Source organism: Tinamus guttatus, unplaced genomic scaffold, assembly GCF_059628265.1.
Source record: "Tinamus guttatus ecotype Peru unplaced genomic scaffold, ASM5962826v1 Tinamus_guttatus_pri_ptg000628l, whole genome shotgun sequence".
Taxonomy (NCBI): domain Eukaryota; kingdom Metazoa; phylum Chordata; class Aves; order Tinamiformes; family Tinamidae; genus Tinamus; species Tinamus guttatus.
Window position 1 is genome coordinate 45,808 of NW_028289162.1, and position 27,511 is coordinate 73,318.

Sequence of the window (27,511 nt, forward strand, 5' to 3'; positions counted from 1 at the left end):
TGCTGCCGTCCCTGCTGCCCGCTACCTGGCCTTGATGAGGTGGCTCTGCAGCCCTTGGATGCACAACTGAGCCTCCGTTTCTGTAGCAACCCGTGTGTTGCTACACCATGTGTCACCGTGTCCTGCCTGCTGCATGTCACCGTGACACCAGGCCTGGGGCCCTCCCTGAGCCGAATTTCTTTGACAACATAGGATGGAGGAGCACGACAGGGGAAGCTGGGGAGCCTCAGCAGGATGGAGGGGACAAGGGCTGGAGCCAGGGCAATTTTGTCCCTGCTTTCAGCCACCTCTGGGGACTGCCCTGCCCCTTCCCGCATTGATGCCCCCAGACCACCAGCTTTGGGGGATGCCTGTGCCTAGGGCTCAGCCTGCTAGGGATGGGGATGAGGACATGCTCTGGGGTGGAGAGGGCCCTTGGGGACACCCTCCTTCCACCCTGGGCGTCATTGGGTGCATGGCAGAGGGGAGCATTGCTTGCTGCCTACACAGCTGCAATCAGGAACCCCCAAACCAAGGGGTAAAGCTGGGCACCCCCCGCTTCCCCCGCTCACACCTGGGGAGGGGGGAAGGAGGGACAGAGCAAAGTGACACGTGGTGTCGCCAGTGAAGGCTGGAGGACAAGGGGTTGCACGTGGAGCTGGAGACCCCCGTGGTGCAGAACCTGGGGATGGGGGCTGCTTGGGGACAGCATCCCCTTCGAACAGCCATTCCTGGGCACCCTCGAATGGGACTGGGTACCCGGGGGCCACCTGGTCCTTCTGTCCACCCGTGGTGGGTGATGCTTTGTGGAGGGCCCAATGCACCCACGTTCATCCCATGTTCCTGCTTCTGTCAATCCTCTTGTTCACTGGGGACAGCAAGTCTCCACGTCTATTAACAGTGTGTGTGTGTGTGTGGTATTTGGGTGACGAAGGGGACAGTGCAGGGGTATAGGGCGGGTGGGAAGCCTGATGGTGTCTCATTGTGTGACTAATGGCAGCTGCTGAGGACTGCCAGGGTGTCACCAAGTGGGTATTGGGTCCCCAGGGTGTCCCTGCCCGGACGGGTGTCACCATGGGGACAGCAGTGGGACCCGAGACACCCTGCTCGGGAGCACCGCAGCCCCCAGCCCGCATCTTCCCGTGTGGGGAGGTCGCTTTTGGGCTGGGAGCTGGCAGGGCCCCGGCGTTCGGGACCGGGGAGGCGGGAGTGCGCGGTCCGGGCTCCGCATTTGCCATTCGACCCGTTCCACGGGCGGGGTGGGGATTCTCGGGTGTCTCGTAGAGCCGCCGGCCTTGCGCCGCGGCTCGGAGGCGGCGCCGCGCAGGCGGGGGCGGCCCGTGGGCCGGGCTCGGTGGCGGCGGCGGCGGCTGGGCCCATCCGCGCCCAGCGCAGCTGCCGGGGCGGCGGTGGCGGCCGCGGACGGGCCCGGGCCCGGGCGGGCGGCGCGGGGCGCAGCGCGGCCATGAAGCCGAGCGCAGGTGAGCGGAGCGCCGGGCCGGGCCGGGAGCGGGGCCGGGGACTCGGGCGGCCGCATCCGGGGCGGGCCCCGTCGGGGGAGACGCGCCCTCCCCGCGGCGCCGCTGCCACTGCGGAACCGCCGCGGGAGAGTCCGGTTCGGGCCCCGCTCCGGCGGCGGCGCCTGCGGGCCCGGCCCCGGCTCGGTGGCCTCGCCGCGTGTCCCTGCCCCGCGGTGTCCCCGGGCCGGGCAGCCTCCCCGAGTGTGGCAACGTCTTCTGCGCAGAGCGAAGGTCGTCCCCGTGCGGCAGGACGGGGCCACCCACTCTCGTGGGTGCCGCTCGCGCTGCCGTCCGGGAGGTGCTGGCAGGGGACACAGCGAGGGATGTGCCCTGTGGGAGCCTGGCCCTGGGAAGGCTGTGTGCCCATCGGGCTCCCTGGGAGGCCTCCATGTGCCAGGCTCTGGGCACGGCGGCACATCCCAACGGCCTGAGGCACTCCCGGATGGCGCAGAGGGTCCCCTGCTCCTGGCCACAGGCAGATCCCCAGCTCTGCATTCAAGCTCACTCCCTGGCCCAGCATCCTCCACTTGTGCCCTGTCCATCCGTGCAGTAATGTCCCTGGATCCTACAGGGCAGGAAACCCCGGGCCGCTGGCCCTGCTGTGGGGCTATTCTTGGTGGCAGACGGAGCAGGGCTTCCAATTTTGGCCACCAATTTGGGCACGTGTGCCCTGCGCTCCTGGTGCGGGGCGGGCAGGACCTACAGCTATCGGGAAGGGGGTTCTCCTTGGAGTAACATCGCTGTGCGGCCATCCAGAGGAGCCGGTGCTGCTGGCGGAGCTGAAGCCCGGCCGGCCGCAGCAGCACGACTGGAAGTCGAGCTGCGAGACGTGGAGCGTGGCCTTCTCGCCCGATGGCGCCTGGTTTGCCTGGTCCCAAGGGCACTGCGTCGTCAAGCTCATCCCCTGGCCGCTGGAGGAGGCCGAGCTGTGAGTACTGGGCTACCCGCAGTGCATCCCGCCCGGAGGCAGCGCGTGGTGGCACAGCAGGAGCGGAGGGGACCGTGTGGTGGCAACGCTACCCTCTCGCAGGAGCTGCAAGACCTTGGAGCGCAAGAGTGGCAAAGCGGAGGCGAGGAGCCGGGCAGGCGCCAAGGAGAAGACGCTGGAGTGCGGCCAGATCGTGTGGGGCTTGGCCTTCAGCTCGTGGCCCCCAGCTGGCCCCCGCACCGCTGGCCTCCCCTGCCTTGTCCTGGCCACCGGCCTCAACGATGGGCAGATCAAGGTCTGGGAGGTGCAGACAGGTGAGCAGCACCGTGTTGGTACCGCAGCCGGGGTGAGCCTGGCTCCCTCCTTCCCTTCTCCAGCGTATTTCCTGGAGGTGAGCGGGAGCCGCTCCAAGGGGACAGCCTCCATGCCAGGGACACGGCCCCATCCCCTGTGGCGAGGCAGTGCTGAGCGCAGCCCCTCTCCGCAGGGCACCTGCTCTTCAGCCTCCTGGGGCACCAGGACGTGGTCAGAGACCTGAGCTTTGCTCCAAACGGAAGCCTCATCCTGGTGTCTGCTTCGCGGGACAAGACATTGCGCGTGTGGGACCTGAGCAGGGATGGTAGGAGCCTCTCCCAGGACCGGGTCACCTCGCTTTGGTGCTGGGGAGGGGGGAAAAGGGTCTTGGGGGACAGTATTTGTGGCCACACCCTGCAGTGCAGCACAGAGCCACCATCTCCAGTGGGACCCTGGGTGCAGAGGGGTTTGGGGAACTGACATGGGCCAATATCCCGCCCATCCCACATTCCTCCTTGCGGAAGGGATAATGGGAGTGCGCAGGGGCGGGCCGGCCCTGCCTCTCAGTGCTGCCCGTAGGTGACTCATGCGCTGCTGTCCCCAGGGCGGCAGGTGCAAGTGCTGACGGGCCATGTGCAGTGGGTCTATTGCTGCTCCATCTCCCCAGACTGCAGGATGCTCTGCTCCGTCGCTGGTGAGAAATCGGTGAGTCCCAGAGTGTGGGCGGTCTGGTCTTCCCACTCGAGCAGCCTCGGTCCCCTCCGTTGGGTTGTCCCCGGTGCCATCCTTATGCGGCGCCGCTCACCGTGTCCCCAGGTGCTGCTGTGGAGCATGCGGTCGTATGCGCTCATCCGGAGGCTGGAGGGCCACCAGAGCAGCGTGGTGTCGTGCGACTTCTCACCGGACTCAGCGCTCCTCGTCACCGCCTCCTACGACGCCTGCGTCATCATGTGGGACCCCTACACGGGGGAGCAGCTGCGCACGCTGCGGTATGGGGGGATCTGAGCCTTGCTGGCCCTCCTGGCCTCTGTCCCAGTGCAGGGAGCTGCCGGGCTCCGGTTCCTGACCCCATGCGCTTGCTCCCTCCCCAGCCATGTGCCCCTGCATCCGGGGCTGGAGAGTGGCAGTGACGTCCACACCAGCTCCCTGCGCTCCGTGTGCTTCTCCCCGGAGGGCTTGTACCTGGCCACGGTGGCTGACGACAGGTAAGTTGGTCACAACTGCGACTGGGGGGTCTTCAGAGGGGAAAAGCACCAAGAAGCATCTTGGGGGACGCTGGAAACCTCCCCTGGTGTTCAAGGACCCAAAGGTCTCGTTTGGGCTCCGATGGCTTCTACCCTTGCTCCAAACTTTCTCTTTAGGCTGCTGAGGATCTGGGCTTTGGAGCTGCGCTCGCCAGTGGCCTTCGCGCCCATGACCAACGGCTTGTGCTGCATGTACTTCCCGCACGGCGGCTTCATCGCCACGGGGTGCGTACAGCAGGAGCGCGAGCGCCGGGGTGAGCGGAGGCGCACGCGCCAGAGCCGCCTCGCCACGGCCTGGCCTCTCCCCGCAGGACCAGGGACGGCCACGTGCAGTTCTGGAGCGCGCCGCGGGCACTTGCCTCACTGAAGCACTTGTGCCGCCGGGCCCTGCGCACCTTCCTCACCACGTACCAGGTGCTGGCACTGCCCATTCCCAGGAAGCTCAAGGAGTTCCTCACCTACCGCTCCTTCTAGCACAGCGGGGACAGCGGGGATGCAGCCCGGGGCAGCACCGGAGGATATACCAGTCACGGCACCAGGGACCGGCCCCTGCCCTCGCTTGTGACCGCGGAGGTTGTTTTGGCCGAAATGACGCTGGAGCCCAAGGAAAACGCGGGTGGGGGCGGAGGTGGCCCCCCGGGGGACACGGGTCCCCCCCACTGCCTGCGGGTTTAGGGGCTGCTGCTTTCGCTTGCGGGGCAATGTCGTGGGTTGACGGTTCGCAGGGGGGCTCCGGGCAGAGCTGCTGCCCTCGTTGGGGTTGGGTGGCGACAGCCACCCTTGGCAAGGCCAGTGGGCACCCTTAGGGGCAACCCTGCCACTCTGGAGGGCTGGAGGAGACCCCCCTGCAGAGCCGAGGGCAGCAGTGACAATAAAAGATGGTCCCTCACTTCCTTGGCGCTCATGAAGGTGCTGGTGGGCGATGGGGACGCGTGGCAGGTCAGGCTCTGGGACCCAGCGTCCCCACGCTGCCTGCAAGGGGCTGCGCTGGCAACAGGGAGGTTTGCTCAGGCAAACTGCTTGATGCCGGCGCGTCCCCTGCGTGCTCGAGCGCTGGGTCTGCACAAAGCCCTGGGCCAACCCCAACCGTTTTCCCCGCGGCACAAAACACACAGGGCAACCTGCTGGGATCCGGAGGGGCTGCATTTCCCGGGGAGCTGGCTGTGGGCAGAGGGATTGCTGCAAGAAAAGGAAGGGGAAAAACGGAGCAATACGCGGCTCTGCCCAGAGGCAGGACCCCGCGCCGCAGTCCTAGGCTTCGGCCACGATCAGGTCCCTGGTGACTTGGAAAGCTGCGATGAGGGAGCTCAGCTGAATCTTTTCGCTCGTCCCTGCTGCCAGCCGGTACCTGCAGCAGGAGGAAGGGGCCAGGTTAAGCACCAAGGTCCCAAAGTGACAGCCCTGCTGGGATGTGCACAAGGAGCACCCATGCCTGGGAGCCTCACGCTTACTCGATATCTGCCATCTTGCTCAGCAGCTGGATACGGATCGAGGGCGGGAAGTCGACTGCGGAGAGAGGAGAGGGAGGTGAGGGGCGAGCGGAGCGGGGCTGGGCGCACGGTGGGGACCCCATCTCACCCCTGTGCACGAGCAGGTGGATCTCGGTGAGGATGTCGTGCAGGGCCAGGCCCTTCAGCGTCTTCAGCTCGGCGATTTCTGGGCCATGAGTGAAGGCATTTCATAGAATCACAGAATGCTTAAGGTTGGAAGGGACCTCTAGAGTTCATCTAGTCCAACCCCCCTGCACATGCAGGGTCACCTAGAGCACGGGGCACAGGACTGCATCCAAGCGGGTTTTGAGATCTCCAGAGAAGGAGACTCCACAACCTCTCTGGGCAGCCTGCTCCAGTGCTGTCACCCTCACTGTTAAGAATTTTTTCCTTAAGTTCCTGTGGAACTTTTGATGCTTCATTTTCTGACAACGGAAAAGAGGCCGGCCCCATCCTCCTCACTGCCTTCCTTGATTTGCTTGTCTGCTGTGGGAGCCCAGCTGTGCCCTGACCCGCCTGGGGCAGAAGGCAGTGGGCTGAGGTGCTGGGCAGGAGGAGGGTTTGTAACCATGGGGATTAGGCCCACGGCTGGGGGAATTAGCAGGGACTAAGTCTGGTTGGAGCGCGCGGGGCCCCGGCCCTCGCGTGGCCTTCGGGCTGGGGGAAAGAGGCTGGGGGGAAAAGGATACTCCGGTAGGCAGTGGAAAAGTCCTGGTTGAGCATCCAGTCAAGGATGTTGGCAATGTCACACTTGAGGGGGTGGCCGGTGCAGGTGTAAACGTTCTCCTCTGTCACCGTCCCGAAGGCCATGCTGGTGCTCTGCGGAGGAGGAGGAAAGGGGCTCTCTGGGGCCAGCCCTTCCCTGCGGCTCCCTCCGGAGCCAGGACAGCTGCCTCCGGATGACACAAGGCAAGGAAGATACCCTGGTCGGTACCTGCAGGATATTGAGGGCTCTGCGCATATCGCCGCTCGAGAGGGTCACCAGGGCCTTCATCCCGTCCTCCGTCACGTCCACCCTGGAAGACAGGGAGAACCGCGGCTGATGCACAGGGCAAGGGAGAGCCACAGGCTGGATGGCTCCCTGGGCACCAGCAACCGCCTCTGTCCTGGGAATATCCACAACGGAGCCTTGTGGCACGGGCTGCCTCTGAGACACTCCCACGGAGCCCAAGGATGAGGCCGGGAGCTCAGAGGTGGCTCCAGCTGTCTGGAAGTTTGCAGCCACCCCAGTAATTATTTAATGGCAACTTGGGGCAGGCAAGGGTAAAAAGTGGATGTTGTCCTTTGCAGACCCCAAAAGGAACATTACGGCTCCACCAAAACCAGCTGAAGAGAAGGTTAAATACAAGGTTGCTGCAACTCTGAAGACTTTTGTGTCCTAAAGCAAAAATTAAAAACCAGCCGTGGGGTGAATTTTGCTCAAAGTACACATTTCTTTTTTGTCCCCACCACCACGCTGGCTCACAGCAGCCCTAGCAGGGGACAGAGGTGGTGGCTGTCCCTGAGCATTGCTAGAAGCCCCCACGCTGCAGGCCCGGGTGGATCTGTGTGTGCCCATTGGTCTCCTGGCATGGCCCACAGCTGCTCCAGGGCAGGAATAGCCATGGAGAAGTGTCACTAGCTGGACAGGAGCGGAGATGGGGGGGATCCTACCCCTGGGAGTCAACCCTGCTCAGGGAAGAGCCGCAATAACTTGCTCCAAGCAACCCTGGGACAAGCAGTGAAGCTGCTGTCCCCTCCCACTTGGTGCCCGTGTCCCCCACTCACTTCTCCTCCTCGATGACATGCTGCAGCCGGGGCACCATGAGCTCCGGCGTGAGCGGGCCGAAGCGGAAGCGCGTGCAGCGGGACTGCAGGGCCGGGATGATCTTGGACAGGTAGTTGCAGATGAGGCAGAAGCGGGTGTTCTCCGTGAACTTCTCGATCACTGCAAGGAGAAGGCAGGAGAGGCTCCAGCTGCCGCGGCCACAGTCTCCATCCATGACGGAGGACCCAGGGCACGACCCTCATGGAAGGGGGCTGCTAGCCATGTCTAGCCTCTTCCTGGCTGGAACAGCTTGGGGGTGCCAGGAGCTCAGGGTGACACCCCTGGCCTGACTGAACCCCCACAGCACCCACCTCTCCGCAGGGCGTTCTGGGCGTCCTGCGTCATGGCATCCGCCTCATCCAGGATCACCAGCTTGAAGCCTTTCCTGAAGGAGAGAAAGGAGCCGGCTGGGTCCCGCGGGCCCTTTCGGAGATGCCAGGGTCGAGTCAAGCTGGACACTGGAGAAGAGGGGTCAAGAGGCACCAGTCCCCAGCCCAGCCCTGGCTGGAAGATGCTGCTTAAAGCTGAGGCTCCCTCTGCTTGTCCCACGTCCCTGCAGCACCACTGTAGCCCCAGCCTTGCTCCCACTCTCTGGGCCAGTCGGGCATCCCGAATCCTCTGCCAGCCGCTCAGGCATGGAGCCCACCCCAGCAGCACAGGCTTCCTTGTCCTGCCACCCCCCAGGACCCAGGGCCTGGCTGGGGGAAAGTGATGGGGGCAGAGCTTTGGAGCGGGGAAACACAGCCCCTCCTGCTTACTTGAAGATGGTCCTGGTGCTGGCGAAGCTCAGGATGGGCCCTCTGACTATATCAATTCCTCTGTCATCGGAGGCGTTCAGCTAGAGGGGGACAGAAGGGGGACACAGCAGTGGCAGATGAGGCCCTTCTACCTCTGGTTCATGTCTCTGGTCTTTGGTCCTCCCAGGGGAGCCCAGGCTCCATGCAGGGTGTAAGGAAACCAGGATGGCCACCCAACCGCAAGCACGGTTGGCCAACCAGAACTCAACCTGCCTGCCCCGGTCCTTGTCTCTTGGTCTGGATGGCACCAAAGCGCCCATCCCACTTACCTCTAAAACCATGGAGTTGAATTCCCGGTCCTTGTAGAGCTGCCGGGCGCAGGCGAGGATGGTGGAGGTCTTGCCGGTGCCAGGCGGCCCGTAGAGCAGGAGGTGAGGCAGGCGGTCCTCGCTGATGAACTTCTGGACTGGGGACGGGATGCGGGAGAGGAGGCAGCGGGTGAGGAGCGGGGCCATTCCCGGTGGCAGCGATGCCAGCCCGGGGCGGGCGGCTCCAGCTCCTACAGGGACGCGGGACGAGCCGGGGGGGCCGGGCCGCTACTCACTGGTGCTGAGGATGTCCCGGTGGGACACGAGGTCGGCCAGGGCCTGCGGCCGGTACTTCTCCACCCTAAACACGGAGAGCGCCGTGAGAAGCGGGGAGCGACGGGGCGGTCCCGCCGCGGGTCCCGGTGCGGATCCCGGTGCCGCTGCGGGTCCCGGTGCGGATCCCTCCGTACCAGGGCAGGTTGCGGGGCCGTCCCCCCGCGCCGCTCCGCTCGCCGCCCGCCGCCTCCATGGGGCCGCCGCTGCCCGCGCTGCCGCCGCGGGGGAGGCGCCTCGGCGGCCTCGCGAGAGCGCGCGCGGGGCGGGAGGCGGCGCCGCGCCCGGGCCGCCCCGGTTCCGCGCGGGCTGCAGCCTCCTGAGGGGCGAACGGCCTCGTTTAGTGGGTGCCGGGATGCCCCGGGGTTCGGGTTAGGGAAAAACGGCTGCAGCGGCCAAAGCCGGGCCGAAGTAAAAGTCTCCCGCTCGAATAGTGCTCCAGCTCGAGAGCAACTGTCCCCAAAAGCGGGGCATGGAGGAGAGCTGAAGTCAAAAGGGCAAAAAATCCCTTGGGAATCCCGCTGCCAGCGAGGGAAGGAAAACCCCAACGTGCTCCCGGACTATTTACACAGCACAGCCCCGAGGCTGCTGGAGGGAAGTGGAGAGCTGGGAGCTTTAGCGCAGCGTCCTGCTCGCAAAGAGGTGCCAAGTGACACGCTGGGCCACCAGCACGCGAGCGCATCACGTCATCCTGCAGCCCCCAAAATAGCCGGGCGCGCGGGATGGGGTGACTGTGGCTGCCTGGCGCTGCAGAGGATGAGCGCGTTCCGAGCGGCTGCTCCGTCCTGCTCCTCCCGAAGGGAACCCATGGGATGGTGGGATGTAGGGATGTGCAGAGAGAAATAACCCCGGGGAAGGGGATGATTGATCCATGTGGCAAACAAAACTGCGGTCTCTGGATCCCTGTAGCTACAAGTGTTCAGAGTAAATGGTCAGAGGTACACGGCTGGTGTGGAGAATGGGATGCGCGGGGGCCCATGGATTGGGTTGTGGCAATAACCTGTAATCTTCCTCCAACACCACTTTATGGAAGAGGGAGCGCGGCTGAGCTGCGTGGCCCCGCAAGCCTTGGCTGGCGCGGAGAGGATGGTGAGGGCTGACGAGGAAGCAGCGAGCACCTGGCAGCTCTGGGGGGAAGGCGATGCCTGGCGGCCCTGAGCTGAACCTTGCAGCCGGATCGCATTTCTCTCGGGTCGGTTGCTGCGCGCTATTAAGAAATCCAATTTTCCAGTGTGCACCAAACACCCAAATGCTAAATAATCCGCAGGGAAATCCCTCGCCCTTGTGGCTCGGTGGTGCGGGGAGCCACAAGGCTCCGTGTGTGCAGTGCGCTGGAGCGGGAGGGCAACCCAGCGCGCACCTCGCGAGCACCTCTTTCTAATTTCTTTTTGTTTTTGTTGCAACTGCAGAAGGGGAAGCAGCCGCGCGACGCTGAGCTCAGCAAGCCTCATCTGCTCCTCCGGACACGTGATGGCCAGGCCAGATGGCCCCGCGGAGAGCGGGGCGGCGAGCTCGGCGTGCTCGGGCTCGCCTCTGCTCGCTGTGCGGGGCAGGCAGTGCGAAGGGAAAACGGGTGTTTGCTCATGGCTCTGGGGCTGGGGCCGGCACTGGGGTTGGCTCCGCGCTGCTTCCGGCCCCAGTGCAGCCACTTGCTCCGCAAATGGATAGATCCTGTGTCCGAGATGGGAAGAGGCTGGATCGGGTTTTGCAGCCTCCCCAGTGCCAGGGTTTGTGCCTGGGCTCCGGAACCCTCTGGCAACGGTGAGCAGCAAAATGACAGTGCTGCTCGCTGAGATGTTTTCAGCAAAAAATATCTGTTGTTGCAGATGCCCTGAGTACAAGGAGTGCCGGGCCCCGTTATCTCTGTTTTGGTTATTGCAAGACTCAATTAACCACAGAAGCCATCAGGAGAGAAAAATTCCTTTTTTTTTTTTTTTCTTCTTTTTTCCCCCTGCCATGCTCGGGTTAATGACACAAAAGCGGTTGCGTTTCAGACGCAGGTGGGATTTCAGCACCTGCCTCTTGCTGCCATCAAAACCTTCCTGTTGCAGCCGTCGGTGGCACCCCGTGCCCTGGAGCACCAGACCTTGTCATTCCTGGGCTAAATCCTGGCGGAGCAGGAGGGTGGTTGCGCTCTGGGATGAGTCGGTTTGGGTATATATGTATGTTTGCATTTGTATGTGTACACCTACCTATACACATACATATGTCTCTGGGACTGGGCTGGTTTGCACCACATAGGAACCTGGCCCTCTCCGTTACCCTGGACTAAAAGGGAATGTGCAGATGTGTGTGTCTATAGGAAACACTCCAGCTAAAAATTCCAGTTAAAATGTAAATATATAAAAATATGTAAGTACATGTATATGTATGTACGTGCTTTCTGGAGGGGCTTTTTGCCCTTGTGTCTCTGCTATGCTGTCTCTGAGCACGTGGCTTGCAAGGAGCCTGGAGGGATGAGCTGCTCTTGAGGGTCAAGTGCCCGAGCAGGGATTGATGCTCTACCCTTGGGGCCTGCGGAGCCTCCTGCTTGTCCCCTTCCCATCTTGTTCCCTTGGGGAAGGATGTGAGGGCAGAGGCAGGACTGGGGCATGTTGTATTTTTGCACATTATGCCACTGCACAGGGTGTTTTTGCACATGCAGCACGAGAGCTGGAGCTGCCTCCTGCCCCCGAATCCTGTCCTTGCGGCACCAGCTGCCCGGGACACCCACGGAGCAGCACCGGGACCCACTGCAGGAGCCCACACTTGGCCTCGAGGGGCATCTCGGTGCCCTCCTCCCACTCTGGAGCACACAACCCTGGGTCTCTGCTCCCATTCCGGAGCCCCAGGGGTTCCAGATCCAAGGGGTGCCATTTCGGAGCCGGGCAAGGAGGGGGAGCCGCGAGTGGGGGAGGCGTTGCAGCAAGCCTGGCAGCAGGCGCTTGGCATTTTGCTTTTGGTTATTTTTCTTCTTTGATTATTTTTCTTTCTGGCCCCTCTGCAGCTCCCAGGGCTTCCTCTTGCGGCCCCAGCTCAGCCTCCTCAGGCTTTTGGGGGCATCTCTGTCCCCCGTAGCTGCGCTCCCTGCCCTGGCCCTGCACGTGACCTTGGCCTGGCTGCCTCTGCACTGGGGGCTGCCGCGGGGCCCCCGTCACAGCACGGCCCCTGTTGCAGCAGCTCCTGCCCTGCTGAAGGAGGTGACCTCATTGCACTGCCCCCCCATTGCAGCAGGACACCCCAGTTGCCGGACCCCCCCATGGCAGCAGCCCCGCACTTTGCAGCAGGGCTCCCTGTTGCTGCAGGCCCCCCCACTGCATCAAGGTCCCCGTGATGCATTACGGCCTCCTGTTGCAGCAGGTGTCCTCTTTGACACAGACCCCCCGACTGCATCAGGGTCCCCAGAACCCGCCTGCCGTCACCATCCTTTCATAGCGCCCCCTCCACCTGCACCCCCCTGGCCAGGCACCCCCGGGGCTCCTGCAACGGTGCGTGGGGTGCGGAACGGGGTGGGGGGATGTTACGGAGGGTCTGGGATGCCGGTGTGTGGATGTGGGGGGGGGCGCGGGGGGAGGGGGATGGAGGAGGGGATGGGATACCGGGTGCGGGGGGATGCGGGGGGGGGATCCGGGATGCCGGGTGCGGGGGGGCGCGCAGCGAGCGCGGCCCCGCCGGTGCCGGAGCGCGCCGCCCCCGCCCCCGCCCCGCCGCGCCCGGGGGGAGGCGGCCGCGGCGGCCGCGCTCACGGCTCGGTGGGCAGCGCGGCGGGGCCGCGCCGCGCCGGGCCGGGCCGGGCCGGGCCGCGGCGGCCCGCGGGGAAGATGCTGCGGGCGGCGGCGCGGGGCTGAGCGGCGGCGGCGGGGGGGTGGGGGGGCGCAGCCCGCATCCGGGCGGCGGCGGCGGCGGCGGCGGGGGGGCGGCGCGGCGCGGCGAGCGATGGATGAGGCAAACATGACGAGGAGCGAGGAGCAGCAGCTGAGTTTGCAGAAAGCCCTGCAGCAGTGCGAGCTCGTGCAGAACATGATCGACATCAGCATCTCCAACCTGGAGGGGCTCCGCACCAAGTGCGCCGCCTCCAACGACCTCACGCAGCAGGAGATCCGCACCCTGGAGGTAGGGGCCCGGCCCGGCCCGCGCCCCCCCTCCCCGCCGCGGCTCCCCCGCGCCGCTGCGGCCGCCCCGGAGGGGCTGCGCGCTCGGCAGGTGGCCCCGGGGGGCTCCGCGCACGCCGAGAGGGGCCACGCGCCGAGAGGGCCGCCGGCCGCGCCACAGCCCTGCTGCAACCTCGCCGGTAGCTGCAGCGCCCGGGCCGGCTGCAGCGCCGCGGCCGGGAGCATCCCTGCGATTGGGAGCGTCCCTGCAGCCAGGCTGCATCCCCATGGCTGGGAGGATCTTTGCACTGGGAGCATCCCCATGGTCGGGCTGCATCCCTGGGCTGGGAGCATCCTCTTAGCCAGGAACATCCCCTGGGCCTAGGCTGCATCCCTGTGGCCAGGAGTTTCCCTGCAAACAGGGGCATCCCCTAGGCTATGGCTGGGAGCATCCCTTGCCCTGGAAGCATCCCTAGGCCGGGAGCGTCCCCTGGGCCCGGGCTGCATCCCCACAATCAGGAACATCCCCATGGCAGGAGCTTCCCTGGGCCAAGAGCATCCCTACAATCAGGAACATCGCCCAGGCCAGCAGCATCCCTGTGGCTAGGATCAACCCTTGGACCAGGAGCATCCCTGCTGCTGGGTGCATCCCCAGGCCCACAGCATCTCTGCAGCCAGGCTGCATCGCTGTGGCTGGGAGCACTGCTGGGTTGGGGAGCATTCCCGTGGCTGAGAGCACCCGTATGGCCAAGCCCCAGCCTCCCTGGCAGGCTGCATTCCTGTGGTCGGCAGCATCCCCATGCCAGGCTGCATCCCCACTGCCAGGAACATTTTCTGGGCTGGGAGCATCCCTGCAGCCAGGCTGCATCTCCTGGGCCTGGAGCATCCCCACAGCCCGGATCATCCCTTGCGCCAAGAGCGTTCCCCGGGCTGGGAGCATCCCCGTGGTGAAGCTGTGCCCCTGGCTCTGGCCTCTCCAACAGGCTGCATCCCTGTGGCCAGGACAATCCTGTGGCACGCAGCATCCCTTAGCCAGGCGCCATCCCCAGGGCCGGGCTCCGCTCTCTCCGGCAGGCTGCGTCCCTCAGCCGGGCTCCATCCCCTGGGCTGAGCTGCCTCCTTCCACCGGGCTTCAGCCTCTCCTTCGGGCTCTGCCTTCAATTCCCTGTGGGAAGGGGAGGCCTTGGGAGCCAGAGCCTCTGGCAAGGCCTGCAAGGCCTTTGGCATGGTGGGAATCACCTGTGCCCTTGTCCTGGTGTCTCCCCTTAATGCGGGGCAGACGGGCACAGGGAATTTAGGAGGGTTTCTGAGGCCTGAAGCCCTCCAGCATGGCACACATGAGGCCTTGCCAATGGAAATCCCATTTATCACCTACATTGTGGGGTGTAGGTGGGTAAAACTTGCACACGGAATCCCCTGGGTGCAGGAAGGGACGGATGGACCCGGTTCCCATGTCCTGGCGTGAAGAAACTCCCTGGGAGCGAGCTGAGTCCGCGCGCTTGGGCTGGCCCCTTGCTACCATGTGGGGCATGGGTGGCACGAGGCTGTGGCCGGTCCCGTCGCGTGGCCTGGTGGCACTGTGGGGACACCACAGGTCTCCAGCCTGGCAGATAGAGGAACCGGCATCCACAGGAAGCACCGGGACAAGCTGTGGGGTGGCCCCAGCACCTCACAGGCCCTGCGGCCAACAGGGCACGGACTTTTTTTGGATCCAAGATCTCATTTTTTATTGGATCCAAGATTGCTTTTTTTTTCTGGTTAATCCTGATATGCTAAAGCCTGATTTTGCAGGATTAATAGTAGTGCCATGATTCATTATTATTTTTTCCTTTTTTTAAACCATCTTAGAGTAGAGGCAAGTGCCGATGTTTTCCACACTGCGATTGCCCAGGGAGCTGCTGGCACCGGTCTGGGCCTGGGCTCCTGCCTCGAGGCGCTTTGGGGATGGATTCAGGAGCCATTGGCCAGGTCGGGTGCCTGTCCCTAGGGAACGGAGACTTCCAGGTCTCGAGCAGGTTCCGGGAAAAGTTACTGGCTGGCGCAGGAGCATTCAGTGCTTTGGGAGGAAGCTCCTGGGAAAGCATGGTGGCCATGTCCAGGCGTGCGAGGACTGTGGCAGAGAGAAGGTTACGGGCTGCATTGCACAAGCCGGGGTTCCTGGGATTTCCTTCCTCGCCACCAAGGACGTGGATTCCCTGGTGTCTAATACAAAGGGCGAACACGCTGCTCCCCATCCCTGCCGCTCGCTGCCCTTCTGTGATCTTACCCGGCTGACCAGATTTCTACGTTTCACTGCCATGTGCTACCATTCCATAGTGGGACTGAGGCCGGGCACCCGCCGGAGGCCTGCGCTTGCTGCCTGGCATAGTGCCAGGGAAGAAGGCTTTCCCAAGACGCTGCCAGCGGGATCGTCCCCGCTGGGAGCCGGAGCACCGCGTGGGCACCGCGTGGCCACCAGGCAGGGCCGGCCCCAGTGTTGACGTCTATGAGGCTCCATGGGCACCGGGTGCTGCCACTGGCCACTCGCTTGGCGAAAGGGGAGGGAAAATGCCGGCTGAGGCTGGGAATGGCATCCCCACCGCGTGGCAGCTCCTCCGGGATGAGCCCCGCGAGGCTTTCCTGGAATTGCCCTTGCTCCTGGGGCTTGCGGAGCCCTGGCTCTCTCTCTGCTCGCTTCTACTATACCACATATATATTTTTATGGATGCTTCTCATATACCTCTACCTACACGTATACACATGCATTCTTTTATTGAGAATTTAGTGTTTCTTTGGGATAAAAGTGGACATAGCGGATGCTTCATCTCATATGTAAGTGGCTCTGGCTCACGGAAGGAGCAGGGCCCAAGTGTCCTGGCTGCTGCCTGGTGCCGCAGCCCAGGAGGGACCTGTGGACAGTTTTGTCTTTGGGACTTTTGGCTGAGCTGGAGCCCCAAATATTGCCCCCAGGGAAACAGGGGAGCAAGAGCCACTGAAATACAGGGCTTAGCAGGATGGATTTGCAGACCAATCCCCCAGGTGCTGCTGGCAGCAGGTTGAGTTGCTTGGGTGCTAATTCAGCTCTCACTTGGTGGCCCCATAATTTGCCTATAAATAAGCAGGAATTAAAGCACCTCAGGCCTAGGCTGGCTCCTGCCAGGACTTCCTGGGCCTGGTGGCTCCCTTCCTGGAGAGCAGGGCTGGCAGGTGCCTGTACTGTCCCTGGTGCTTAAGGGCTCTTGTCCCCAAGGTGTTTTGGACCCCTCTGCTCACCCATTGCTGCAATGTTTGGGGCTTTAGCAGGGAAACTGAGGCAAGGAAGGGGTGCCCGGCTGCGGGGATGTGTCGCTGGGTGTTTGGGGGCTGGATGCTCCTCACGAGGACGAGCTGGTGGCCCCAAGCAGCACCTGTGCTGGCTGTGCATCCCCGAGCAGCGATGAAGGCTGGGACCATGCTCTGCCTCCCCACCTCGCCCGCTCTGCGGGCGCCTGGGCACCAGGTGCGAACCCTTCCTCGCTGGCAGGGGACCCGCAGGCACCGCTCGCCCCTCTGTGCGCTTCTTCTTGGGGTTTTCCCGGCTGGTGAATGGCCTGATACCACCCGAGCTGTTTCCCTCTCTCTTGGTGTCCGTGGGGCTTCCAGCAAAACCAGAAGAGCCCTGAGCTGCTCCGATCGGGACGTGGGGTTCCCTCTATTCCTGGCTGTTGCTTATTACTTATTTTTAATTTTATTGCTCTGGACTCTGTTTTCGGGGCCGCATGGTGGTGGCATAGCACCATCTAGTGTGAGCGGGGACTGATCCATTGGGAAGCGAGCTCAGGAAGCACTGGTGCTGCAGCGAGGAGGCTGGTGCCCTGCGCTGCTTTATACCTGGGCTCTGCCGGGCCGTTGGATACTCATTTCCCGTTGGAAAGGAACAAGGAGCAGATGTTCCTGTTCCCAGCCCTGGCCCTGGGCAATGCTGGGGGATGCTCCAGCTGGTGGGGGTCTCTCTGCCCCAATCTTGGATATATCGGATGTGGGGAGACCAACCCCCTGGAGCCCAGGGAGGGCTGGGGGGAGAGGATCACGCGTTGTCCTTCTGTCCCCTCCGGGGCGGCAGCGAGGGTGGTGCAGTCCCTGGATGGAGGAGATGCTTGGGAAGAAGGGTGGCTGGGAATGGGGAAAAGCACAGCTCCAGGAACCTGCTTGTGTGCCAAAGGGGTCCTTCTTCCCCACGGGAGTCCCATGCGTCCCTCCTTGGGACATTCAGGGAGCAGTCTGGGGATCCGCACCCCAAAGTGGAGCCCCCTTGGTTGGGAGGAGGCCGCCAGCCCTGGGAGCTGTGGAGCTGTCACCATGAGCAGCCCCGCGCAGCCGAGGGCTCCCACGGCGCCTCTCGCCCTGCCTTGCAGAGCAAGCTCGTCAAGTACTTCAGCCGGCAGCTCTCGTGCAAGAGGAAGGTGGCCCTGCAGGAGCGCAACGCCAAGCTGGAGGGCTTCCCGCAGCTCCTGCACTGGTTCCGCATCGTCGACATCCGCAAGGAGGTGATGGAGGTAACGGCCCCACGGCACGCGGGGCGGTGCTGCCGGGGGGCGCCGTGGCCGGGGGACATTCTGGGATGCGGGTGCTGGAGGAGTCTCCCTGGTGATGCCCAGCAGGTTGGGAAGGGCCCAGCCGTCTCTTGGGCAGGTGTTCTTGGGATGGGGCATCTTTTCTCCTCCTCTCTCACTTGTGCTCTCCCGCAGGAAATCGCGCCGGGGCAGCTGAGCCTGGAGGAGCTGCTGGAGATGACGGACGACCAGGTCTGCGCCACCGTGGAGAAGTTCGGGGCCAACAGTGAGGAGTGTGCGCGGCTCAACGCCTCCCTCTCCTGCCTCCGCAGCGTGCACAAGTCGGGTGAGCAGCGCCGCGTGGCCCGCGAAGCCTCCTCCCGCTGCCTCTTTGGAGTCTTTATAGTTGGTTTTTTATTTCTGAGTGATTTGGGATTGCTTTGCTAAGGACGTGTAGCTGGTGCCATCCAGCTAAGGGCTTTTGCTGTGGCAGGTTCCAGCCTAAAGAGCTGCCTTGGGCAGCTGGGAGTTGGGAGAAGGGAGATCTCAGGCTTGGCAGCTGCAGCTGGAGCTTTGCTGTGTTGCTCCATGCTTGGTACAAATAAAAGCCTCAAGAAAGGCAGTTTGGGGCCGCCCTGGCCCTGGCTGTGCTCATGGATGCAGGATATCCCTGCTGGGTTGGAGGGGAAAAATCTCTGATGCCATTTGGGAGAGAAGCGGGTTTGGCCGCGGCTGCCCATCAGAGGCACCCACTTGCTAAGGGTCCTGCTCTCGGGGCTCCACGCGCTTCTCTGGGGAGTGACGAGTTTGTGAGGTCCCTGTGCTCTGCTCCGCACCGTTCCCGGCTCGCGCCCGGGCCCCTCGGGCGCCCCGAGTCCCGCAGGCCGCGCGGGCCGGGCCGGCGGTGCCGGGCGGTGGCAGCAGAGCTCTGCGCTGGCGCTCGCCGAGGAGCCGCCGCGGCCGCAGCAGCGATGGCTCCTCTGCGGCTGCCATGCAGCCAGGAAGGAGCCCCCTTGGCAAGGGGCGCCCGGGGGGCTCTGCAGCACCGTGGGGGTGATGGGGGGGACCAGGCGGCCCCCCGTGCTCCCCCTCTGCAGGCTGCCCTTGCCCGGGGGATCCTGCCTGGCTGCTGAGAGTCGGCATCTCCTTTCCCAGCCTGGAAAGGCCATTGGCTGCCCCTCAGTCTTGCCCCCCGCTCTGTGCTTGGTGGCGCCTGGTCACGTCTGTCCTTCCAGGGATCCCTGCAGTGTTTTGGGGCTTGGTTGCAGCTCGGGGCCTGGGGGAGGTGGGAGCGAATCCCTGCTGGCATGTGGGCACCCACCGGCCTTCGGAGCACCCTCGTGGCCATCATCCACCCCCATCGCTTTGGAGGACCCACACCACCATGGGGGTTTGCCAAGGTGGGTTGGGGGGGCTGTGACACCTGCAGTACTGTCACCCAGTTCAACAGGGCCCCTGTCCTTCCCTCCGTGTTTCTTGCAGCTTTTAGGGAATCGGCAGCCGGGTGGCTGTGACGCTGGCGTGGGCAGGGGACAGCTGAGCCCCTGCCTGACCTTTCCCACAGCCCCTGGCCTCTCCCTGCTGTTGAACTCTCCAGATCCAGCTCTGTCCTCCTCCCCGCCGGCTTTCCGCGGCAGACGCGCTGCTCTGGGCATCCCACCGCCAGCCCCTTCGCTCGCCCCTCGGGGCATCCCAGGGGGAGCCGCTTTGGAAAATATGTGGGACCCTTTGAAAGAGTGGTGAAGATGCTAAAATAACCCCCCATCCATCACCATGTCACCTGGTCCCAGGAAAACTTCCGTCATGGGCTGACCTCTTTCCCAGGCTCTTCCCATGACCAGCGCATCCGTCTTGCTGCTCTCAACCCATTCTTGGTGTTGGCTCCGGCAAGCGGCTGCTTCCTGGGAGAGCTGCTGGGATGGGAATGGGCCATGGAATGGACATTGGTCCTCCGAAGCCGCATGGGATGTGAGGACAGGTCCCCTCTTATCAGATGCTAAGACTTTGCTCCAAGGTGATCGATGTTGGATGTGCCACAGGGCAGTAGATCGTATTCATGTTCTTTTTTTTTTTTTTTTTCTTAAACAGCAATATTCCTAGTGTTAAAATGCAGTTAATGAGCAAGCTGCTGCCTTGTTAAAACACGGTGCTGTTTATTTGCAAGCACCAAAGCGGTCGCCTTCCTGTAGCCGAGAGCAGCGTTAATAAAGCTGGAGCGAGGCGCGGGATTAACCTTTCCCATCAATCTCTCTTCACTGAGTCATTAATTAGAGGCTTCCCACTTCCCAGGCCCATCTTCCATGGAAATGGGTGCTGGCAGAGGGAGGGGGGAAGCAGGGTGCTATTTTATTTTAATTTTGTTTATTCTTTCGCTGAAAGTACAATGAATTGGACGAGGATGTGATGGGAAGGAAAGCAGCCCATTTTGGGGGTGCTGCGGCTGCCAAAGCAAAGGGACCTTGTGACTTGTCCATCCCTGCTCCACAAAGAACAGAGCTTGGGATGAGGAGAACTTTTTTTTTTTTTTTTCCCCTTTTTGAAAAGTAAGGGCTTATCTTGGCCTGGTGGAGGAGGGGAGATGCAGGTGGTGTCCTCAGGGTCTGACACACGTGAGCTGGCAGGGAAGGCCCCTGCAGGATGCTACTGCAGCAGATCCAGTGCAAGCCCTGTATCAAAATGCCACTTTATTGCCTTAACGGCTCCCCATTGGGTTTTCCTGCGAAGCCCTATCCGGCCAGCAGTATTCCATTAGTGGCCGAGGCCTCGCGCTCGAGCCACAGGTGGTTTTGAATTCGATATCCAGCAAGAGCGGCCGGGCAGGTGGCAGTGCTGAGGGGGAGCAGCTCTGTCCGTGTCCTCCCCGAGCCCCGTGCGTTTGGACGCATCCCGCCTCCGTATCCTGCTCAACGTGCAGGAGCTCAAGGCATGTTTGTGCCTGCTCAGGTTGGTGCCTCACTTAGCTAATTCCTAGAAACATTTTTTTTTCTCATTATTTTAAGTCAAACTAGGTGGAAATCAAGCTCTACAGCATTCTTGATCTGAGCTATTCCAGCTCTGGTCTTGCGTCTTGCTCTGGTCTTCCCTGAAACGTTGCCCAGCTTTGCTCAGCGCTTGTCCTAGCAGGAAAAGCTCCCTGTGCCCATACAGAGCTCGTGGACTCACTCTGCTGAGCTCCCCAACATCCCTGTGGGCCCCTCAGCTGCTCTGATCACCTCCCTCTTCAGCAGGACTCTTATTTTCTTCTGCTTTTGCGGAACGTTTCAAGACAACTCTCCTCCTTTTCCCCTCCAGAGACATTTTTCAATCAAATCCAAAGCCTCTCATTTCAAAAGCCTTTATATATATAATTTTTTTTTCTTCTTGAGAGTTTGAAATAAAACGTCTCCCTTGAAAAGGGTTCATAGATAACAGGACAGGCAATTAATAACCGAGCAGGGCTGGGGGGGAAGGAGACTTTTTAAAATAAAGAGATCGCATTTTTATGCAGGTTTTATTAGAGGAGACGATCAAAAGAAGTAGGTGACGAGATCTCGAGCCCGTCCATCATTTCAGCACTCTGAAGTTGGTGCAGACAGGCTTTTACTCAACTCAGCACTGGTGGGGACTGATAATTAAGTGCGGCTCCTCTCGCTCTTTGTTTTTTTTCCCACCTTTTCTGCACCCTGCAGAAGAAGAGAAAGGAGAGACTGGGATGGGGGTTGGAGGTGATGGCCTCAGCTGGGTGGGTGGGTTGGAGGTGGTAGGTCTTGGTTGGGTGCTGGTCTATTGGAGGTGATAGGTCTCAGCGGGGTGGTTGGGTTGGGGGTGATGGGTCTTGGCTGAGTGCTGGTTTGTTGGACGTGATAAGTCCTGCCTGGGCAGTTGGGTGCTGGTATTTTGGAAGTGATAGATCTCAGGTGGGTGGTTGGGTTGGGGGTGATGGGTCTCAGTAGGGTGGTTGTGTTGGAGGTGGTAGGTCTTGGTTGGGTGCTGGTGTGTTGGAGGTGATAAGACTCACCGAGTGATTGCGTCTCAATCTAGTGGCTGGGCGCTGGCCTGTCAGAGGTAATGGGCTGCACCTGGGTGGCTGGGGTGACCCTCTCCTTGTGCCTGCAGACATGCAGGGCCTGAAGGTTTCCCAAGCTCTTAGCTGGTGCTGGCTGTAGCCTGGCCAGCTCGACGTGGTGCTGGGTGACAGCAAAGCTGCCCCGTGCGTTTGCAGCCCTGAGGACCTGGAGCGCTATGGGCGCCGCGGTGCTGCGCCCTGCTGCATGGCCCCATGCACGTGTCTCGTTGCAGGAGGCAGCCTCTCCAAGCAGGACTGGACCATCCAGTGGCCAACGCCGGAAACGGGCAAGGAGAACAACCCCGTGTGCCAGCCTGAGCCCGGGCCCTGGCTCAGGACGCACCTGGCGCCGAGCCCCAAGGTGCCGGCCAAGTGCGCGCAGCACTCGTGCCACGCGCCCGCGCCGCATGGCCACGCCGACCGCCTCACCGTGGAGGGGCTGCCGGGCGCCGAGCCCGGCCACCGCTCGCTGCCGCCGTCCCCGCGGCAGCGGCACGCGCTGCACACGCCGCCGCGCACGCCCAACATCGTCACCACGATGACGCCGCCGGGGACGCCGCCTGTGCGGCGCCGCAACAAGCTGAAGCCGCCGGGGACGCCGCCGCCGGCGTCGCGCAAGCTCATCCACCTGCTGCCCGGCTTCACGGCGCTGCACCGCAGCAAGTCGCATGAGTTCCAGCTGGGGCACCGCGTGGACGAGGCGCACACCCCCAAGTAAGCCGGGACCTCCTCAGTGCCGAGATGCTTTGCAGAAGGGCCCGGGTCTCCCAAATACCGCTGTGGGATTGGGGGATGCAAATAGCCCATACTGGCGTACTAGTGGGTTATTTGCTGAGGGATGCAGGGAGCTCCACGAGGCTGCTCCTCGTGCTGCCCCATTGCCCTGTCCTTGCCTTGGTGTACCTAGGGCACACCAGCTCCTCACAGGCCTGCAGGAGCACAGAAGTCCCCAGGGCAGGACATGCAGACGGTCCCTTTTGGGCTATTTTGGGCTCACTGTGTGTCCTCCAGCCCCTTTGCAGCCAGAAGGAGGTCGGTGGTCTGGTTTAAATATCCCCCAAAAAAGGCAGATCTGGGCTCCAGGAGTGGGGATGGTGCCGGCCGTGTGTGCTCCGGGTGTGCATCAGCTCCGCTATTTGCTGGAGCAGGATGCAGCCCTGCCATTCCCCATGTCCTGCGGGGTCTCCCCGTGCTGCTGGAGCCGGGATGGGGCTCACTTTGCCACTGCAGCGTGAGGATGGTGGTGCCCAATGTTGCCGTAAGGGCTGGGTGCTGGTGGGAGCACGCGCGAGAGCCAAAGATGGAGAGTGCGCACCCTGCGTCCTGGGGCCTCCCCGGGCATCCCGCCTCCCTGCCGCTGCATGCACAGGGCTCCTTGGCCTCCTCCCAGCTCCATCCTGGTGTTAGGAAGGCTTGGGCAGCCTGGAGCACTTAGTCCAAGCAGGACTTGGCGTGTGGTGCTGCCTGAGCACCACGGAGCGGTGCAGCCCGGATGCCTGGGCCCACAGGGGCAGCGTCAGTGGATGCAGCAGTGGGCTCAGGAGGGTGCTGGGTGCCGCAGCACCCTTGGCCCAGGGGCACAAGGTGGCAGGGAGGATGGCAGCGAGGACGGCCAGTTCTGTGGCTTCCGCGCCGGCAGAGGCTGCTGCTGCGCAGCACAAGGTTCCCGCGCTCCGGCTCGGCGCGACATGAGGGTTAACGCGGCCCTTCTGTGGTCGATGGGCCCAGGCGTCCTGCACCCCCCAGCAGCTGCCTCAGAGGGAGCCCTTTTGGGAACAGGACGTGGTTTGTAGTGGTTTTTATCCAGTCTTCAGCATCTGCTCCACGGTCTATTCCTATGTGATGTTGCTGTTAGGATATTGCCAATGGGTAATATTCTGGGTTGGGATAAGCCACTGAGAAATGCCCAGAGCAAAGTGGTCCATGTCCACCCCTCAGTTGCCCCAGGGCCATGAATGTCCCAGGTCCATCACAGTCCGGGTCATACACGAAGTTGCAGTGGGGCTGGAGCTGCTCATGTCTGCACCAGGCTCCAGAAACTCTTCAGGCCTGGATTCCCAGCCACCCTGGAAAGCTGGATGGAAGAGCCGGGTGCCTGGACTGCCTTTGCCCAAGCCAAGGGAATCCCATGGGCAGAGATGGTGTTTTCTGCTCCACTTGCAGCTTCCCTTTGGGACTCAGCCCCTTCAAATGGTGCAACTTGCCTTTCCAATTAGTGCTGCCTCTGGGCAAATCCCGCAACCCAGGGAATTTAATAAACAAATTTAATAGAGGAAAGACGTGATGACAGCTAGCAGCACTCTGTTGCGCTAGTGTCCTGCGGGGCTCGGTGGCACCGACGCGGAGCAAGGGGGCCCCACAAGACCCGGGCTCCCCGAAGCTGCTCGCAGAAGTGTGGAGGTTAATTTACTCTAATGGCGCTTAATGATTTTCAGGAGGCAACCACTAAATCCTGCCTGCTAATCCCATTAGTGTTGCAGGGTGGTAATTAGTGCATTAAAGAGGCAGCGTTTTCTTCTCCCCTCTCCTCTCCCAAGCGGGAGGAGCAGGGGGTTTGAAGGAACGCGGTTCTGGCTTGCTCGGAGCCCTGCAAAGCTCAGCACATCCCATGTCCATCGTGGCGAAGCCTGGGAAGCAAAGTTGTCCTAAAGGGCAGCCTTGCCAGGGCAATGCAGGGAGGGTAGGGCCGCTCACTTGCTGGGCTGTGACATCGGCTCATCCTTATTTTATGGCATTGCCCACATAATGCTCACGTTGTCTAGGTTTTCTTTCTAATCTCACCGCTTCTGATGGCTAATGTTGTGCTCTGCTTTGCGAGGAAGAAGGGGTTTTTATGCCTAACCTAAAACATGAAGGTCATTGAAACTGAGATTATCCACACAAAAATGTATTGAAACCTATTACGAATATGCCTTTTTGGAGTTTTAGCTATGGATTGCTTCTGATCTTGACTTTCCATCAGCAATGTGATGTCCCACCATGGCAAGAGGTGCTTTGCTTATCCCAGACAGCCAAAGGCCTCCAGAGGCAAGAAGTGAGAGTTGGGTAGTGCAAGAGCCTGCCTGTATGCGCAGGCAGAGGGTTGGGGGGTGATTTATGCTAGTGCAAAGATTTGCAGTGTAATTCCCTGCATGAACAGAGTGTGACATGTCTGTGTCCTGGTAATCAAATCCCATCCATAGCCTGGAGTGGGAATGGCTTTTTCTATGTTAGAGTCACTTTGGAAGCAATTTAATCTGAGTGAAGCTGCCATTCTTCCCCAGTAGACGTCCACAAGTGGGAGCTGCATCAACGCGATGGTTGTCCTGGTATAAAGGATCTCCTGTGTAGGTGAACTCTGTTGTTTTGCTTTTCTGAGATGGAAAATTGTTGTGTAGCCGGGCAGTAGTTGCCAAAGAACAAGGGGACCGGGAGATGCGAGCTAACTCATGGAGCAGGTTGGTTGAGCTGTGTCGAACTGGGTGGATGTGTCTGCAGAGCCAGGGCTGCCTGATGCCAAGAATGAGCCTGATGTCTCTTGGGGTGATTTATCTCATCCTCTTTTTATCTTATCTCAGGAGGGGCTGAACTGTGCTCAGAGGAGCTAGAGACACTCCTGTAGAGGGGAGCTGGAAAGTTGTGTTGGAGTGGGCACCTAATGACTTCAGTTGAATCCTATGCTGACTAAAGCCACCCGAGCCATCCCTGCTGGTGGGATCTGTATCTTCTTGCTCAGAAGACTGTGTTTTGGCTGTTAGATTGTTTCAGAAGGCATCTCTCTTCTCCATAGCCAAATGCATCCATTCAGCTTCCTCAGGTAGAAATGTTTCCAGGAGCTGCTGGCAGTGGTCAGCAGGAGCAGGTAGAGAGCCAAGAGAAGGACCTACTCACGGAGAGTAGTCCGGGACCAGGAATTGGATTCCTCACACCCTGCAGCTCTTGCCACATTGCAGGTCTGCAGTAACAGGTTCACCATCACGTTCAGGGATGGATGTAAAAGAGAACAGGATTTGGGGGAGAGCAGCAGCAGCTCTGTCCTCTCCAGAGGATACCCCTGTGCACTGCTTTACTGTTGATGACAGCATAAGGTTTTTGCATCTTGTCTTTAGGAGATTATGTCTATAGTGTAATTCCTTGTCTCCTTTTGCCCATGTTTCCGTATTCTTAAATCTTCTGAAGCAGGGGTTAATTTTTTGATCTTACAGCCTCAGATTTTCCAGCACGGAACCTCCAGCTGTTGACCGTAACTTTGGGGTATGGAACATTACTCCTAAAAAGATCCCCTGGCTTCCATAAATCCACAACCCATAAACATCCCATGAATGGTCTGAAAACGGAAACAAAACATTTAGAGTGGCTGATAATATAATGCCCATTTAATACCTCATGAATTCCACGGGCCATTTAAATCTTTCACAGATAGTTAATGATTATTCATCAGCAAGAAGCCAAAATAACAAACTCTAAATGGGAGGTCTTAAAAATACATTACTTGGGGAGCAAAAGTCAAGGCAGTTAAAAGCAAGCTTGGGAGGGTGCGTGTTAACCCTTGAGGAGGTACGTGCAAACTAGCTGACTTGAAGCCCTCTCCACATCCTGCTGCCCAGCGCTGCGGTGGGGTGGCTGCTCCAGCTGGTGCCCTGGTCCTCAGCCCTTCCAGCTCCCGTGCCCGTGGTAGGCGAGCCCAAGGCCTCGGCCCTTCACAGTCGTGGTGCGTTTCCTATGCTCCTATCTAGCCAAATTAATGAGCCCTAAGGTCTACACCAAGCTTCGGTGGGGTGATGAGCGTGTTGTGTCCATGGTAAATTGAAGCAGTGTGACCTACCATGCCTGAGCTCTCTTGACAGAGTTAAACGAGGCAGCAGCTGTGGGTATGTATATTAGGGGAGTCCCTATGGTTCGGCTTGTGCCGAGGTCCCCACTCCTGAGCTGGCTGTGCTGGGGACACGGGCACATCATGCCACAGAAGGGTTGGGGTGGCTGAGGTCACATGTGCTGGGACAAGGGCACCGACTTCCTCAGCCACCTCCTCCCACCTGATCTCATTCCTTGACCTGGGCCACGGAGCTGTCTCTGGCACCGTGCACCAGCTTTACATCTTGTCTCCTGTTAATCGCAAACCTGTCCGCGTAACGCACGAACTTGCATATGTTCTCAAGGAGATCTCCTTGTCCTGTATCTCTGCAATTGCATTCAAGATATGAATTTGGATAGGGTTAGGCAAGCTGATGGAAAAGATGCTTATCCGAAGTCTCACGACGATCACCTTCGCTGCCCTTAGGCTTGTTGATGTTCAGGTTCTTTCTCGGTGCTGTTTTTTTCGAAACCAGGATAAGGATATCCTGGATGGAGGAAGATACCCATCTGAATGGGTGAGAGAGTGTGTATCCATTTTTAGTTTTCCTTTTTCCTTGTGTTCTTTCCAGCTTTAAATTGGTCGTTGCCCTGAGTTCACTTCTGCAGTGCTAGAAGTGAAGGCACGCTCTGTTATGGGTGTTTTCTCCGTAGCGCATACCAGAGAAATCGTGTAGAACAGGGCATTTCTTGTATCGTTTGGCAGCAGCCTTCGGTTCCACTTCAGATTTCCAAAGCCCTCAGTCTGCTGTAAATAGGGTCTGTGTGAGCAGTGAGGAAGGCATGGTCAGAAGGGACGGACTCTTCTGGCTGCTGAGCAGCAGGGGCAGCTGCAGGTGACGGGTGCTGCTCGTTCCTGATGACTGCAAGGGCCAAATGGGTTTGAGTCTTTTCAGCCCAACAAAATTGTGCTCTGAGCTCCCTTTCCTGAAGGTGCGTCCCTTGTCAGCATCATTGCAGTGCTTGAGCTGAGCTCTGGGTGAGTTCTTGTCTACAAACCCAGCTCAGAACCATGGTGGCTGGGACTGCGTTGGTCACATCTAGCTTGGTGGCAGGAGACCTACCTGGAACTGCTGCTCGAGACTGCCCCATCCGACTGGATTGCAGGTGGCTGGTGGAAAGCATGGGATGAAACGCATCCTGCTGGGATGCCCCAGGTGAATGAAAGAATCTGGCTCACAAAAACATGGGACCAGAAGTGACTCACCCGTTCCCCCGCACTGAGCAGCCTGTGCCTATCCTGCCCCTCAGGGTTGTTATCTGAGCCAGTCTGAAATGTTAGCCAGTGATGGGTCATTTATTCTAATGCTCTGCAACCTTTACAACAGCAATGATTTCCCCAGTATCAATTCCAATCGACATTTCTACGTAGTAGATCGATCACTGATTATTCCGCATGGCTTTGATACACA

General features: G+C 60.8%; 3 protein-coding genes across 7 annotated transcripts in view; 2 read left to right on the plus strand and 1 right to left on the minus strand.

The window, feature by feature from the left end:
• The first annotated feature begins 1,392 nt into the window (after window positions 1-1,392).
• On the plus strand, window positions 1,393-4,464 carry WSB2 (WD repeat and SOCS box containing 2). 2 transcript variants are annotated; one of them, XM_088535277.1, is made up of 9 exons: window positions 1,393-1,460; window positions 2,256-2,427; window positions 2,530-2,741; window positions 2,915-3,046; window positions 3,326-3,426; window positions 3,538-3,710; window positions 3,813-3,926; window positions 4,083-4,190; window positions 4,277-4,464. In XM_088535277.1, exons 1-9 carry the CDS (start codon window positions 1,445-1,447, stop codon window positions 4,437-4,439), a joined length of 1,191 nt encoding a protein of 396 aa, XP_088391403.1. In that variant the 5' UTR covers window positions 1,393-1,444; the 3' UTR covers window positions 4,440-4,464. The 2 variants fall into 2 exon arrangements, with proteins under 2 accessions (XP_088391403.1, XP_088391402.1); XM_088535276.1 differs by having other exon boundaries at window positions 3,326-3,710.
• Window positions 4,465-5,207: 743 nt separating this feature from the next.
• RFC5 (replication factor C subunit 5) lies at window positions 5,208-8,837 on the minus strand. 2 transcript variants are annotated; one of them, XM_088535281.1, is made up of 11 exons: window positions 8,778-8,837; window positions 8,604-8,668; window positions 8,329-8,465; window positions 8,021-8,100; window positions 7,574-7,647; window positions 7,223-7,382; window positions 6,390-6,471; window positions 6,145-6,274; window positions 5,544-5,621; window positions 5,417-5,471; window positions 5,208-5,313 (listed from the first exon to the last, which is right to left on the minus strand). In XM_088535281.1, exons 1-11 carry the CDS (start codon window positions 8,834-8,836, stop codon window positions 5,217-5,219), a joined length of 1,017 nt encoding a protein of 338 aa, XP_088391407.1. In that variant the 5' UTR covers window position 8,837; the 3' UTR covers window positions 5,208-5,216. The 2 variants fall into 2 exon arrangements, with proteins under 2 accessions (XP_088391407.1, XP_088391406.1); XM_088535280.1 differs by having other exon boundaries at window positions 5,417-5,621.
• Window positions 8,838-12,542: 3,705 nt separating this feature from the next.
• Window positions 12,543-27,511, plus strand: part of KSR2 (kinase suppressor of ras 2) — a 50,047-nt gene continuing 35,078 nt past the window's right edge. For all 3 annotated transcript variants that reach the window (XM_088535271.1, XM_088535274.1, XM_088535273.1), the window contains exons 1-4: window positions 12,543-12,732; window positions 17,084-17,224; window positions 17,417-17,567; window positions 21,500-21,980. In XM_088535271.1, the coding sequence (XP_088391397.1) occupies window positions 12,556-12,732; window positions 17,084-17,224; window positions 17,417-17,567; window positions 21,500-21,980 (950 nt within the window). In that variant the 5' untranslated portion in view covers window positions 12,543-12,555. The remainder of the gene's footprint in view (window positions 12,733-17,083; window positions 17,225-17,416; window positions 17,568-21,499; window positions 21,981-27,511) is intronic.

Bases quoted from the DNA above. Each gene is read 5' to 3' on its own strand.
- WSB2 (XM_088535276.1), top strand. The intron at 3,047-3,325 runs GTAGGAGCCTCT...TGCTGTCCCCAG, and splicing joins GTGGGACCTGAGCAGGGATG to GGCGGCAGGTGCAAGTGCTG. The intron at 3,927-4,082 runs GTAAGTTGGTCA...CTTTCTCTTTAG, and splicing joins GCCACGGTGGCTGACGACAG to GCTGCTGAGGATCTGGGCTT.
- RFC5 (XM_088535280.1), bottom strand. From the start codon at position 8,836: ATGGAGGCGGCGGGCGGCGAGCGGAGCGGCGCGGGGGGACGGCCCCGC. The intron at 8,669-8,777 runs GTACGGAGGGAT...CTCCGTGTTTAG, and splicing joins CGGCCCCGCAACCTGCCCTG to GGTGGAGAAGTACCGGCCGC. The intron at 7,383-7,573 runs GTGGGTGCTGTG...TTCTCCTTGCAG, and splicing joins CCAGAACGCCCTGCGGAGAG to TGATCGAGAAGTTCACGGAG.